The sequence below is a fragment of the Nilaparvata lugens genome, chromosome 6 (genome assembly GCF_014356525.2).
Source record: "Nilaparvata lugens isolate BPH chromosome 6, ASM1435652v1, whole genome shotgun sequence".
Classification (NCBI taxonomy): domain Eukaryota; kingdom Metazoa; phylum Arthropoda; class Insecta; order Hemiptera; family Delphacidae; genus Nilaparvata; species Nilaparvata lugens.
Window position 1 is genome coordinate 58,217,644 of NC_052509.1, and position 15,555 is coordinate 58,233,198.

General features: G+C 34.9%; 1 protein-coding gene across 2 annotated transcripts in view; it reads left to right on the plus strand.

Annotated features, from left to right (window-relative positions):
• The first annotated feature begins 3,014 nt into the window (after positions 1 to 3,014).
• Positions 3,015 to 15,555, plus strand: part of LOC111056683 (zinc finger protein 64) — a 32,688-nt gene continuing 20,147 nt past the window's right edge. For both annotated transcript variants that reach the window (XM_039431545.1, XM_039431543.1), the window contains exons 1-3: positions 3,015 to 3,233; positions 7,689 to 7,781; positions 11,104 to 11,296. In XM_039431545.1, coding sequence (XP_039287479.1) covers positions 3,222 to 3,233; positions 7,689 to 7,781; positions 11,104 to 11,296 — 298 coding nt within the window. In that variant the 5' untranslated portion in view covers positions 3,015 to 3,221. The remainder of the gene's footprint in view (positions 3,234 to 7,688; positions 7,782 to 11,103; positions 11,297 to 15,555) is intronic.

Here is a 15,555-nt window from a genome sequence, read left to right on the forward strand (position 1 = left end):
AAACTAAAACTAAGCTTAAAACTGTACTTCATTGTGTACACTATAAAGCTGAACTGAAACTAAAATATGAAGCTGAAAACTGAACTAAACTGAAGCGTTTTCTAGACTTGTTTGTCAGCTCTCATCCAGTTGTACTTCAACTAGATGAGTATTTTCTACCTCAAATATTGACAGTGCATTACAACATTATGTTTGGTAGCATCTGTGCAAATGGTGTCGCTACAACTATAGAGCCAACAACAGAAATGATGACGTCAAATATCGGTAGCTGATAAAAAGGAACATATTATCAATCCACTGTTTCTCAAAACAGAGTGTAGAGATACGAATAGGGAGATATTGATGTGCTAATATTTTAGAACAAACCGTGGCAAATTGTTTCTAATAATTATTATAACATTCAACTTTGTGTGTAGGCCTATTTGTGTTGAATAAGCTCGACTCAGTGACTATAGAAGTCTCCAGTGCTGATTTGATGAGAAAGAGACTATTTTTTAAAATTACAAACTTCCTGAATTTGTAGACTGGTTATTTGATTCAGTGGTTAGAAGTAAGCTGGTGGTCAAAGTTAATTCACTAGTGTTGATTTGATGTGAAAGAAACTGTTTTTGAAAAATACATACTTCCTAAATTGAAATATCTAGGAAGCTTAAGTGACTATAGGGTGGTTTCTAGCTACAAGAGCAGATTAACAGAATCTATCATAAAACAGGATCATCGAAGTAAACACTTTCTATTGAATGTTTAATGTGTTTATGAAGTGCATAATAACTTTTTAGGAAAAATGGTCGATCTATTCTTGGACAAAAGTATAAGGAAATGTGTGTTTCTCCCCATTTTACTGATTGCAATACTTGTTGAAATGATAAGCAATCAGATACTGTTTCTTATAACTACTGACGTGGAAGACGAACTGAAAATTGTGGAAGATATGCACGTATTGAAACGCTCACGTATTTTGCTAGCTAATGGTAAATTCATCAATAGACAAGCATTCGAGATGAGGCGAGATTTTTTCAACAATACTGATACTGGATGCTTATGCTGGAGAACTAAAGGACAGGTTGACGTTTCCCAATACATTGAAAACATTGTCAACAATATGACACGATCGACAAAAAGGAGAGCTATGTATGTCTTGCCGATGTTCATTTTCGGGAATTGGGTTTCGTCGGTATTTTCAGGATTTTTGATCACAAGAGTCCCTTTCTTCATAACTTTTCAATTTAGGAGAATTCTTCAGAAGACTGTTCAACTGCAACATCTTGAGTCGGCTTGGGTTTCGTCTCTATCGTGGTATTCCTTGAACATTATCGGGCTGAGGAAGATTCATGACTTATTTTCAACCGATTATATGGATGACAGTAGTGCTCTATCTTTTGGCGATGGTTTGCTGCTATCATCTCTTGGAGATGTGCCAAGCAATTCCAAATCTGCTTTCAAGTCACAATGGGAGGCTCTTCAACTCTATAAGCATGATTGGCTACTTGAAAATATATGCGATGAATTTATTTTAAACAAAAAATCATTGATCTTGAATGAAAAAGACTAAGAAATTGTCAAAAACCACAGATTTTTTGATACTTAAAACGACCGGTTTCGGTTATTACACCATTTTTGTCAATCTCTGATAAACCTTTATCTCTCTGATAAACCATTGTTTATCAGAGATTGACAATGGTGTAATAACTGAAACCGGTCTTTCTAAGTATCAATAAATCTGTGGTTTTTGACAATTTCTTAGTCTTTTTCATTCAATATGAATAATAACCACAATATCAACTTCTCAACTACACAAAAAGTCTAAATTATCTCATCAATGTTTATCACTATGAATCAAATCAAATTATCACAGTGTAGCCTAAAGCGCCACTTGCTTCTCCAAATCACATACCGTAACAGAACAACTGAAAACAATGCAACTGTTACAAAAGATGCCATCATTTTTCAATAATTCTATAGTTTTATATAGGCCTGTATAGTTTTATATGAAAACTGTAAATAATTTTTCTTCTCTATACATAAGGGAAAGAACATAGAAATGTATCGTACTGAACTAAGCATAGCTTCTGTGAATAATTTCATTGTATTATCTTAGAAGTGAATGAATATAAAAATAAGTCAAATAAATTTTACTACTGTATATCAATTTTTGATATTGATGAATTCGACGGAATAAATTAATACGAAGTAGAACAAGTCTTTCACTTTTATAGATATTATAAATGTGTTGGATATATATATTTTTTTCAATTAAAATGAGCGAGAAATGACTGCACCCTACTAAGGATTTAACATCATTAACGGCATTGGAAAACTGGTCTTGTTCATTGATTACAACTCATAACAATAAATTATAATTATTATTGAATTGCATTTTTGAAATTGGCCAAGCCAGAAGGTGATTGATCAAAATTATTGAGATTGATCAACATTACCTATATTGGATCCCAATTTGAATTTTCCCATTATCAGATATTAGAGCAATATAATTATATTTCATTCATGAATTTAAATTAAAGTATTTTTTAACAATAAGATATTCCTACTTAATCAAGTAATACAATACTGGAATGAATGCTTTTTATATTTCATTCATGAATTTAAATTAAAGTATTTTTTAACAACATGATATTCCTACTTAATCAAGTAATACAATACTAGAATGAATGCTTACAACAATCTAAATATATAAGAAACAAGAAACACTATTTCGTTTAAAGATGAACTTTCATACTATGGATTTTCTTATCGTATAGCCCAAAAAAAATCAGCTTACCCCTATAAATTATTGTGACCCCGTAGAACTTGCAAGAAAACAAGGGCAATAAATTATAGGAACATATTTTAGTATTTTATAAAATAAATAGGCCTTGTATAAAAATGGGACACACCATGCTATCTAGCGGTTGAGTATTAAACTTTTTGAGAGGAATATCAGGAAAGATTCATTTCTTTGCCACTAGATGTCAGAAGCTTTGCAATCATTCGTCAGTCGTTCTTGATTCCAGTTATTTCACTCTTGTTTCGGTTTCAAAATTTCAATATTTCACTTCGTTTTGTTCAGGCTTCAGGGTATCAGAGAAGAACTGAATAAATAACGATTTTTCATTTGCATACTCTGTTGTTTTAATTGTTTGTATTAATTAATCAGCTCAATTAATGAAAATACTAATCATTTATCATAGTTTATTAGTTAATAGCATCTTGATACAAAACAAATGGATTTAAAAGTGAGTATTTTACACTTCAGTTAACCAAACAACGCTATAGCATGAAGCATGACCATAACCTATTGCTTATGTATAATAAAATAAATAAGCTAATGATTATTGTCCTTTCCTCATACAGATCAACAATTAGTTTCAAACTAAAGTTTGTAATCAGTTTTCCAGGCTTATAGTTTGTTGTGTGAGCCAATTTTCATTTAAAATGTGTTGATGGGCTTTCAACATAGAGGTAGCCTACTCGGCCAGTATAACCAATAGTTTATTTCTTAAAAATTCTTAATATGTTGTATGAACCCTTCATGTAATGGTCGGGTTTGAATTGTAGGAATACAGTAACCCCTTCTAAATAAAAGTCTGCATTTCAATATTCAGCGTTGACACAAAAAGTAATGGGGAAGTCCATATAAAGTAGGTAGGTTAGGTTATAATACAAGTACAAATAGGTAGCCTACTGTATTGCTATGGAATGGCTTTAAATGGGTAAGTTAGACTACCTACTTAAATAGCCTAATACTATGTAGAATTAAACAAGCAATTTATCAGCCTAAGACAAATTTCACGTTTGTAACTAATGTTTAGCTAGAATAACTTGTAAACATTAAATGTGCAATTGATCTGATTTATAGTAGAACCTCCCAAACTTGAAACCACTAAACATTTATGTAGGTAGTTAGGCAACATAGAGATCAGCACTTATGATAGTCTTTAAGTAACCTTAGTAGATTGTATATTAGATGTTGGCTTTATCATTCAGAGGCCTGGGTTCGAATCCCGGCCAGGGCAATATAATTTCTCTTGTTCCAGATGAAGATGTAATATTGTCGGTCCCGGCTGCCTATAAATAATCGTTAGATCATCCCAGATAACCTGGAAACGATTAGGTCAAGGTCTACAAATTGACCTTGGTTTTTTATAGACCGTGGATTAGGTGCGACCAAAAAACTCTGACACCTAACCTGAGCAAGCTAGGTTAGCCCCCTGTGGGTTGGGGAGCTTTGAGTCGAACATCATACTCAAAAAGGGACCCCCTTTCCAAAGCCTTTCTTCCAAAACCCTTCTTCTCCTTCTAACTCTCGTTTGAACAGTGACAGTTTAAACTAAATTTCATTTTAAACTCTGATTAGGGAAGCAGAGGCATTTAGTTTGGTAGTGTTTAGGAAGAGGGTGGACAGGTGGCTGTACCAGATTGGTTGGGAAGCTTCAGAAGAACTACTCCAATCTCGTTATGCTTGGTGACCAACACAACTTCAAGGTTTTCAGACAATTGATTGGTATTCATTTTATCATTGATATAACCGATTTGACTGTTTTGCCTTTCTGGTTTATGCTTTTTTTCATTCTCTCTTCTGAGAATTTCTGGAATCCCTGCCACTGCGGTCTTCAAAAAAATATTGTTTTTTCTTCTTTATTTATTCTTTTAATCAATCAAGGTATTAAGTATACTTATTCCTACATACTCATTCTTAAATATACATTAGCACAATATATTATCTATTTTATAATCAGAATATTAATAATGCATCCATAATATAAGTGTATTCTCTATTATTTACTTCTATGAGCAGATTAAGCTTATTATGTATAAAGTGGAACTCCCCCCCTACACACAGATGGATAGTCTAGTAGGGGGATTCCAAAATATGTTGTATTAATTCTCGTTTGTTATAATGTGGCTCATTTTGAGTTTAAGCCACCAGCTGATTAAATTCAGTTTAAGCTCTGACTGTGCAAACGGCCCTAAATATGATTTGGGACTTTTCATTTCTAGAATGGAACTTTTTCCATTGACTTAGGTTTGTGCCATTCTTTATTTATTTTTCTATCTGTCGGCCTTCCTTGGCCATATTCTTACTTCTTCATAGGCCAACCCAAGCTCCCAAGGTGTTATGTGAACCGTGCTGATGGGTGGTACTTTTATATGTTGTCTCTAACGGTGCCTACAGGATACCAGGCGCCCCCCTGTTGTATTTAGCCTTGCCTGCACATGCGGGGCTCTGTCTGGGTTGACTCCAATTCCTTAGCTGTTCGTGGGAACCACATGAACAAACCAAACCCCAAGGCAACTCCAGAAGTTGCCTTGCCTTCAAACCCACGGGATCTGCACCATCATGGCAGGTTCCTTAATCTGAAATAGGTGTTTCAGGAACACAGGAGGTTCCGTTGCACTCTAGAGGCTATCAACATTGAAAAGGCTTGTACTGATCACGACATGGTATAATGTAAGTTCAATCCCGCCATCCCAACTGGAGAGGAAGAATGACAGCCATTCAAGCAAACCTTCTTGGGAGAGGTGAGGCTTTTGAACCTGAAAAGTTTCGGAGAGGCAAAAAGAAAAACCCAAGAGACTTAGATTAGATTAGACTAGTAGTTCTGTGAACAGTAGACCTCACGCAGTATTCTCATCCACAAGTACCTGATTGAAACTATAGACCTTATGGAAATACAGCAATAGACTGGCTTCTCCACACATCTGTGTAATCACTTGTCAGCTTATTTATGATGAATAATTCTATAGTCTGATTTTTATTCTAATATTGGCGTATGAAAGAGGCTTCTTTTTCCTTTTATATTATCCTTGAAATGAAAAATTTCCAAAAACCTTGTAGGGTATATACATCGACGCGCAATTAAAAAAGGAACATACCTGTCAAATTTAATATCATTCATGAAAATCTATTACCGCGTTTCGCTGTAAATGCACAACAAATAAACATATAAACATTTAAACATTCAAACATTTAAACATTAAGAGAAATGCCAAAACGTCGACTTGAATCTTAGACCTCACTTCGCTCGGTCAATTACATTTCTTTATTTATGTATGTTACAGTATTTACTGGCTTATACACTAATTTACATTAAATGACGGTAATGCTAATTATTCAACGAATTTTACAAAGTATGGATAATCAATGAGAATAAAGATTAAATGCAATTAGAATAACGATAATATAAAATTGTAGCCTAATGTAACTTCATAAATCGGCGGTGTTTCAACAAATAATTGTCGATTCTTTAAGAAGGATATAAAATAATATCCTTCCCATTAACACACGACCGTGTTGTGATGGAATAGAGCTGTTGGGAATATTATAACATGTGAATATGTGATTTGAATCTTAGAAATGGGACCAGAGACCAGAGATGGGTGAAACTCCAGGCACAAATGTCGGCCAAGAGGCTGAGTCAAGGGTAGCCAGGCGCCCTAGAGGCAACTTGGCGACCCCTCCTTCAGCGGAAGGACCTACAAAAAGGCCAGGAGTGGAACTCACGTACGGTAGGTCATGAGTTTGTGGGTGGAGAGGCCAAAACTCACCACTGCTCAAAGAAGGGCGGTCATTCAGGCAAAACTTCTTGGGAGAGGTGAGGCTTTTGACCCTGAAAAGTTTCGGAGAGGCTAAAAGAAAAACCCAAGAGACCAGAGATGGGTGAAACTCCAGGCACAAATGTGGGTCAAGGGAGGTCGGGCGCAATAGAGGCAACTTGGCGACCCCTTCCTCAGCGGAAGGACCTTCAAAGAAGGCCAGGAGTGGAACTCACGTAGGTCACGAGGACCAATCAGTCTGAAGAGACTGCCAAGCATATCACACTGAATTGCGACAAACAACCAGTTGATGAATGGGATGTTAGCATAGGGGAAAACTCCTGGTTCTTGTAATGGACACAGGTATTGGTTTGCCTAACCAACATACTACTTGGGAACACAATAAGCTTCGGTTGACGTGTGGAGCTCTTTGAATTCTTGAATCCGTCCCTTCAAAAATAATAATAAGTCAGGCTACTTGATATTATTACGTGTGGAGCTCTTTGAATTCTTGAATCCGTCCCTTCAAAAATAATAATAAGTCAGGCTACTTGATATTATTACGTGTGGAGCTCTTTGAATTCTTGAATCCGTCCCTTCAAAAATAATAATAAGTCAGGCTACTTGATATTATTACGTGTGGAGCTCTTTGAATTCTTGAATCCGTCCCTTCAAAAATAATAATAAGTCAGGCTACTTGATATTATTATGGACTGTGGTAGACTTTCGATTTTTCTGCACCTATCAGTTTCAAACAATAGTGTTTGTAGCCATACATAGACCACTATGTCAGGAAATTTACATTCTCAATTAAGTGAATCTATCAGCTTTAAAATTACTAATGAGATAGGCAAAATGTAGGCCTAATGACTTTATAGCCTAGATGAATAAGTGAATAAAGTGCTTAATCATAATCCTCTTAATATGACTTGAGATGGAATTAAAAATTTAGACCTAATGTACAAAACTCTCACAAAATGTCAAATGTAGATGTTGTTAGAGAGATAATACTGTATTCGAATACGATACATCTTCAGTGAAATTGAGTTCGCATGCTTCTTTGAAACTGTTTCAAATTCCTGATTAAATTTTTGTTGACAAGTTTTACCTTTCAATGTAGCTTAATACAAGTACCTATTGTCTTCTTCTTACAGATGAACGAGAAAGAAGATTGGTTCGAAGGATGCGAGTCACCCTTGAAAATTAAAGACGAGTCAGAACTATATAATAGCTTCACCGACATCCAGGTATATATTTTTACCCTACTGGGAAGAATAAGTAATCTGTTGAATCTATTGTTATTGTTAGGTACTATTGTATTACAGAATTTCGTTTATAAACATGAGGCGGATAGAGGAAATGTTTTAAAAAATAAAAAATTCACAAAAACTCACCTGACCGTTCTGTTTGTAACCTTAAGCTGCGTTTACACCAAAGTAATTTACTCTATTACTCACATAAATAAATGTTTATTTTTCCGTCCTTATAGATTCTATAAGATTAAACGGAGCTTGACAAACACATATGCACATCATGTGGTATGATAAGTTATGTTCAATCTAATAGAATCTATAAGGACTGAAAAATAAACATTTTGTTAATAACTTTGGTGTAAACGCAGCTTTGATAAACACAAAATCAGTATAAAGCTAAAAAAAAGAACTGTAAAGCTATACTGTATAAAGCTGCGTTTACACCAAAGTTATTAATAAAATGTTGATAACTTAATCCTTATAGATTCTATTAGATTGAGAATAACTTATCATACACATGATGAACTTATGTGTTTGTCAAGCTCCGTTCAATCTAATAGAATCTATAAGGATTGAGTTATCAACATTTTGTTAATAACTTTGGTGTAAACGCAGCTTAAGAATAACCAACAAAACTACGTTTTTTCTCAGTTTTGTTGGTTATTCTTATACTTACTTCTTTACAGTACAGATTTTTTCCCCATTCTTATTTTTTCTCAGCTGTTTACTGATTTTGAGTTCATTGTCTAGGTTATACTTGAACGAACAGACCAGTCATGTCTATATGACGTAGCTTTCAGGGTAAGAAATAATAGATCTAATTATAGATTATTCTAGAAATGAAAAATAAAAATCCAAGTAGGCTAACCTTTTTCTTAAATTGTTTATTTTCATGTTTCGGCCATAATTTGAAAAAAGGCTACTTAGATTTTTATCCCTTATTTCTATTCAAGAGTAGCCCTAACAAAAAATATAAATTATTCTAGTATGAGCATGATAATACATACATTCATTTGTATCTGTTCTTCACATTTTTTGCAAGAAGAAAGTGTTCAATGCAAATAAAGTACCTAGCTTACATAACTTAAAAGTTGAACACAAAGATGATATTGTATGTACATGGCTTCCAATGTTTCAGTGCTAATGCTAATGGGAAGCAGTCATTCGTAATGTAAAATTTTATTTGGATTAGTTTTATCATGAAAATTACCTAAGTGTAATGATCTGGCTCAGAATCATCGATGACGTGAGACGATTCAGGTGGAGGTTGAAGGAGATAATGGTTCAAGCTTCACCCTATACCATGGAGGAGTGTTTCCAGTTGTTTGGATGAATAGTTCGACTTTTCAATCATGGTCTTTATTTGTTTTGTTTTCTCATATAGAGACTTAGTTTTTATGAATTATATAACACTTTTTTGACATGTCACATACTACTGAGCAATGCTCCATTATTATTTTTAATATCGGGGCACCGAGCTTCGCTCGTTATTTATTCATTGACTTTTGATAAACCGAACACAATTCTTTAAAATGATTGGGGAAGGACTAACAGGCACAGCCCAAAACTGTTTCTGTCCCGAATTTTGATTTATACACTATAAATAGTCCAGAAAGTAGGTTATGTTCCATACACTTGAATTCAGGTTCAATTTTCTGTTCAAACATTTGAAAACAAAAAAATATATTATTTAGATTATATACAAACCAAATTGAATAACAAAATAACACTCACTAATCACTTGAAATTGTCAAATAATGATCAACTTTGAAAATTATGATATACTCTAGTTCAAAGACCTTAAAGAGATATAGACCCACAATGCCTATGCCTTCCCAATGATAGCTCTTACTTGAAATTGAAGGCCGCCATTGGGGTATTTTAGCACGAGATATTATATATTATATATTTGTAATACTATAGATCACAAAGTCATTGGTGGCATTGGGATGTAATAATCTTATGGGTTGCCCCCTCAATGGCGGATTTCAATTCCAAGTAAGACACTGGCGCTGCATGTGAGTCTATGCATCTTTAAGGTCTTTGCTCTAGTTTAGGAGGATTATCATGTCATGTCAACAAATCAGATTAATGTTGATCAAATCGATTAAATTGTCTAGCTAGATAAAATTTCTCGCTGATTGATTATGCTTACACAGCTGGAAATAATTCTGACTCTCTCCCACACAGGCACACGCATCTTCTGTTATCGAGATACGACGAAATTATCATCTGTTTTCCAAGGATGAATTATCCTTTTAATGTCGTTCAGCGAGTTTTCCAAAGAATGAGACCTAGTGCAATCGAATCTTTATATCATAAACCTACTATATTCCAAATTTCGTGAAAATCGTTAGAGCCGTTTTCGAGATCCGTAAAACATAAATAACCAGATATATATAAATACAGAAATTGCTCGCTTAATATAATAGGATTATTATTATTATTTTATTGATTCAATGATACAAAATTATTATGTAAAATAATTTCGGGAGGATCAACAGGCACAGCCCAAAACTGTTCCTCCCCGAATTTTCATTCATTAAAATAGTCCAGAAAATAGGTTGTTTTCTTCACTTTATAAAATGTTGTCTAATTTTCTCACAAAACACTTGAAACAATTAATTTTGAATTTAGAAAGATTAAGATCCGAAGATTATGTAGTGTTCATTGTGATTCAATGAATTCTATTCTATCTGGTTTAGAACCTCAGTATATTTTATATGGCTTTCAATCTAATGTAAATAAACAATAATGTAATGTAATGTGCATAGTGCTAATGTAAAGCAGCCATTGCTTAGGTGAATTTGGATCATTTATTGTGGCTATTGAATTGAATAAATATCACATTGAAAATACGTTGAGTATGTAAGTTGCCTCAGTGTAATGTTCTGTCATGTTAGTCTATACCTAACCTACACCATAGATAAAACATAGCATAAGAAGATATCCCCTGGTAGAGGTTGTCTATGTTCCAAATTTCATGCCGATTTTTTGCTAACTCAAGCCGACTGTGAGTACTGTCTATTATTACTGTTTTGGCTGGGTGAGAGTGTGAGAACGACACAATATGAGAGACTACCAGCGTCACATAGCTTTACAAAAAGACTATCAGGTCTATCGGCTTGAGAAAGCAATGAAATTTGGGATATAAACATCATATACTATGGGATATCTTATGCTATTTTTTCTCTATGCCTACACTTGACCTAGTCTATACCTGTCTATATGTTGCGGCCCCCTCCACTAATTCCAAGCGAACTTTTTAATATGGGCTTGATTGTCTCTTATTGATTGTGAATATTGAATATTGCAGATGGAGACAGCTGAAGTTAAACAGGAGATCGATATCAGCCAAGAACCAGCACCAGAGTGCAGCATTGCATGGTGTTCAATCAAAGTTGAAGAAGAAGATGATGATGATGATGATTATGCCGATGATGATGCTGATGACCACGGCAATCAACGTCTAGATCCCATCTGTCAAGTTTTCATCAAAGAAGATCCTGGTACGATCAATTTCATTATTATTATTATTATTATTTGATCTTATACACCGTGTCCCACGAAGAGGTCTAGAAGTCTAATTTCATATTACGTGCCCATTCATGCACCAAACTTTTTCAAATTTTACAAAGTTCAAAAAGTAGGTTTTTAAAATATTCTGGGAAAATTTCAGCTCCCTAACCTTCGTAGAAACGAAATGGCGGCATATTGAACATTTACCAATTCATTAAAATTTAGTAATTCATTTTCCCAGAAATTGAATTCATTAAAATTTTAGATTTCTGGAAAATTGAATTGAATTTGTAAAATTTTCAATTTCTGGGAAAAGAAATTAAATTTCTAGGAAAAGAAATTAAATTTCTAGGAAAAGAAATTTAATTTCTGGGAAATTGAATAATTTTAAATTTACGCAGTTTACAAAGTAGGTTCTAGAAATATTCTTGGAAAATTTAAGCCCCCTAACCTTCATAGAAACAAAATGACGGCATATTGAAAATTTTACCAATTCATTAAAATTTTCTATAAACAGCCATTTTTTTCCACGAAGGTTAGGGAGCTGAAATTTTCCCAGAATATTTTCAGAACCTACTTTGTAAACTTCGGTAGGTAACTCGCGCAGGTAACTCGTGCTCCGCAGGGGTGGTAGGTCAACAACTTGACCTACTGAAATCTAGAAGAATTTGAAACAGGCCTATAACCATCCTCGGTAAATTAGGAATCTATATGCAAAATTCCAAGTCAATCAGTCCAGTAGTTCAGACGTGATGATGCGTCATCATTTCCTATCCCATACGTGTGTATTTATATTTTATTTATCCCATAAGCCGATTATTTCCTTTATCATAGTAGCCTATATAAGATAATAATAATGCCGAGTGACCTGGCTGGCATGACAGGGTTGGCTATGAGTTTTCAGGTCGCACCTGATCGATTTCAGGGCCTCTCTGACATGACTTAACGACTGCTTCTAGGCAGCTGGGACCGACGACTTAACGTGTCCATCTAAAACACTGGGGTGGCCCGAGAAAAATATTCTGCCTGGACTGGGATCCAAAGTATTATTACTTTATAAATTACCCGCTATAAACGCGGATGTAACCCGTTTATAACGTGTATGTAACGTTGTCAATACGTAGCAGTGGGCATTGGCATGCATGTTACGTGCCGGTCACGCTCCTATACCGGCCCTAGTATGATACGGTACAGTGTGCAGACAACTTTAGTAATTCATGAAATTTATTATATTTTGCCTCAACATATCTATTTTCTATTTCATTTATATTCTCTATTTCTGCAGTGGGCAGACACCTTTAGTAATTCATGAAATGTATTATATTTGGCCACAACGAATCTATTTTCTATTTCACTGTTATAATATCATATACTATTCTATTTCTATATAATATTTCTATCTCACTGTCGTTATGTGAATCTGAAAATCAGATTATGGGAACTTGCGTGCGCAGTAGTGACCAACTGAAACTCCTATTTTTACTTTTTGTGTAGTTGAGAAGTTGATATTGTGGTAATTATTCACATTGAATGAAAAAGACTAAGAAATTGTCAAAAAACACAGATTTATTGATACTTAGAAAGACCGGTTACGGTTATTACACCATTGTCAATCAATCTCTGATAAAGTAAAACTAAATACAAGAGCAGCAGAATTTATACTAGTAGGCGTGTACTGCTATTGGTCAAGGGCATGAACGCCTGCCATTGGCCCAGCTAGACAGTCTCCTCCCACTCAACGGTGTGACAAAATGGCGGCTTAAGCAACAGAATCACCATGATAACAAAATTTACTTTCAGTACAAAATAAGAACCAAGAAAACAAATGTGAAAGATAATAAAACAAATATGTAAATGGAAAAACTTTTGACTAATGTAAGCTTACAATTTCAGGATAAAACTAAATTCGTAGTGTTGTATTGGTTGAAATGAATCTGGTCATTCAAACTATACTGGGAATTTTCCTTACTTACTCTTGTTATTTCTAAAGCCTCTAGAATATTAAGCTTCTAGAATAAACTCCTATTTAATAAATTGAGGTTAGAAATAATGGAGTAGCATGGAACTGGAGGAGTGACAATGAACAAGATAAGGTCTTGAGCATTCTCAACTGGAGTGGTATGTTTGAGTGGAGTTATAGTCAGGCCCACGTTATAATAAATAAATAAATAAATTATAATGACAGTGTTTAATAACATGATACAATGGTATTGCTATCCTTGTCTATCATTCAACAAAACGGATAGCGCTATCTCTTTCTCGCTTCATTCTGCTGCCAGATCGTCTTTTAACAATGTAGAATTAACAAGTAACAAAATATTTTATCTTAATTATGAAAATTCATTATGAAATAATTCAAAAATATAATTTTTTGCTCAATAAAATATAATTGATTATTTAAAACGAGAATGAACTGTTAATATTACATCAATAAACCTGTATCAGCTATCGTCTATAGAAGGCATTGACAAGACAGAGGATCGGCAACGTTGTCCTACTGTCTTTCTCCACTGCCATTATAACGTGGACCTCACTATAGTGTGAGTTGAGCCTAAGTGCCTTTTGTACAGTGCCAGTTTAAACGAAATGTCAATTCAAACTAGATTAAATCCATTATAATCCTGGTTCATTTCGAGTTTAAGCCACAAGCTGATTCCAATCAGTTAGATCGCAAACTGCCCTAAATTTACTACTTTGAGACGATAGAAAGAACGTATCAGAAGAGATACTGGAAAAGAACCTTCCAGGTGTTTTTTTTTTCGTGACAAATGTATCCAATCAAATAATTTGTAACTACATATGAGTTTGTGTCACCTGGCCAAACTGTAAACGACCAGTACTACAGAGAGGTGCTCCGTCGACTAACCGCCCGGGTTCATCGAGTCCGTCCGGGGATTGCCGATTCGTGGATCCTCCATCACGACAATGCTCCGTCGCACACCTGCCTGCTCGTCACCGAGCAGTTTGACAAACAGTAGAGGGTAACGTTGCCACATCCTCCTTACAGCCCGGATATGACACCACTGGACATCTTTTTGTTCCCCAAGATCAAGAGACAACTTAAGGGGACGCGGTTCGGGACTCTGGAAAACGTTCAACGTGCTACGACGAGGGCTCTAGACAGCATAGAGGTTGCCGACTTCCAGGGAGCGTTCAGGGATTTCAAAATCCGGTATCAGCGTGTTATCGACTCCAATAGGGACTACTTTGAAGATATCGAATGAAAAATTGTACATATTTTGCCCATAAAAAATGTCAAGTTAATCAGTTCCATAGATCAGGCGTGATGATTTGTCATTCGTCAATTTTCTATTCCCTACATGTACGTATAGCCTAAGCCGATTCTTTCCTAGATAAGTAAAAACTCAATTGTTACTCAGCATCACAACAAATTCAAATCAAATTTCAAACTGATTTTGATTGTTCCATTTCCATAAAATATACAACTTGATATTGATTAAATTATAAATATGAATATTTACCATATTGGAAATGAGATTGTATTGCTATATATTTGAAATGGTATTGTGTTTTGAGATTCTGTTCCCTGGTTTACTAATAGACCTACCGTGAGCGACCTGGTTTAAGCTACTTCTACTGTATAAAGAAACTGTAACTCAACTATAGTTTGAGCGACATTATTGATTCTGAGGCCCAGCGCACACTTTGAGACACCAGTCCAGGTACCGCTGTAAACCAGTTGTGCGCACAACTGTTTTGCAACCTTGACAATGTATTCAAGTGGGGATGTGCAAACGACACAACTGTTTGCTGACCACACCATGTACGCTAGGCATAAACAAACAAAAAATAATTTTACAAAACAAATTTAAAATCATCTGACTAGATCCATTTGCCTCTCAAACCTGGTTCTCGTTTATGGTGTAATCAGGCCTTTCAGAATTTCAAATATTCTAAATTTTTGACCCCCGGACTCCACTTTTCCTGCAGGAATTACATACTCCACTGAAGATTGAATCTACAGGAAATCCACTGAAGATTGAACCTGAAGGAAATCCACTGAAGATTGAATCTGCAGGAAATCCACTGAAGATTGAACCTGCAGGATATCCACTGAAGATTGAACCAGAAGTAGAAGGCAGCCACAACCCCAATGAGATAGCAAAATCGCCTTACTTTAGATGCGAGGTTTGCGGTATCAAATGGGCTACATTGAGTCTACTGCAAGTACATATTCGAAAACATGAAACAGAAAAACGTGCAGGATTAAAAGATACAGTAGAAAAAC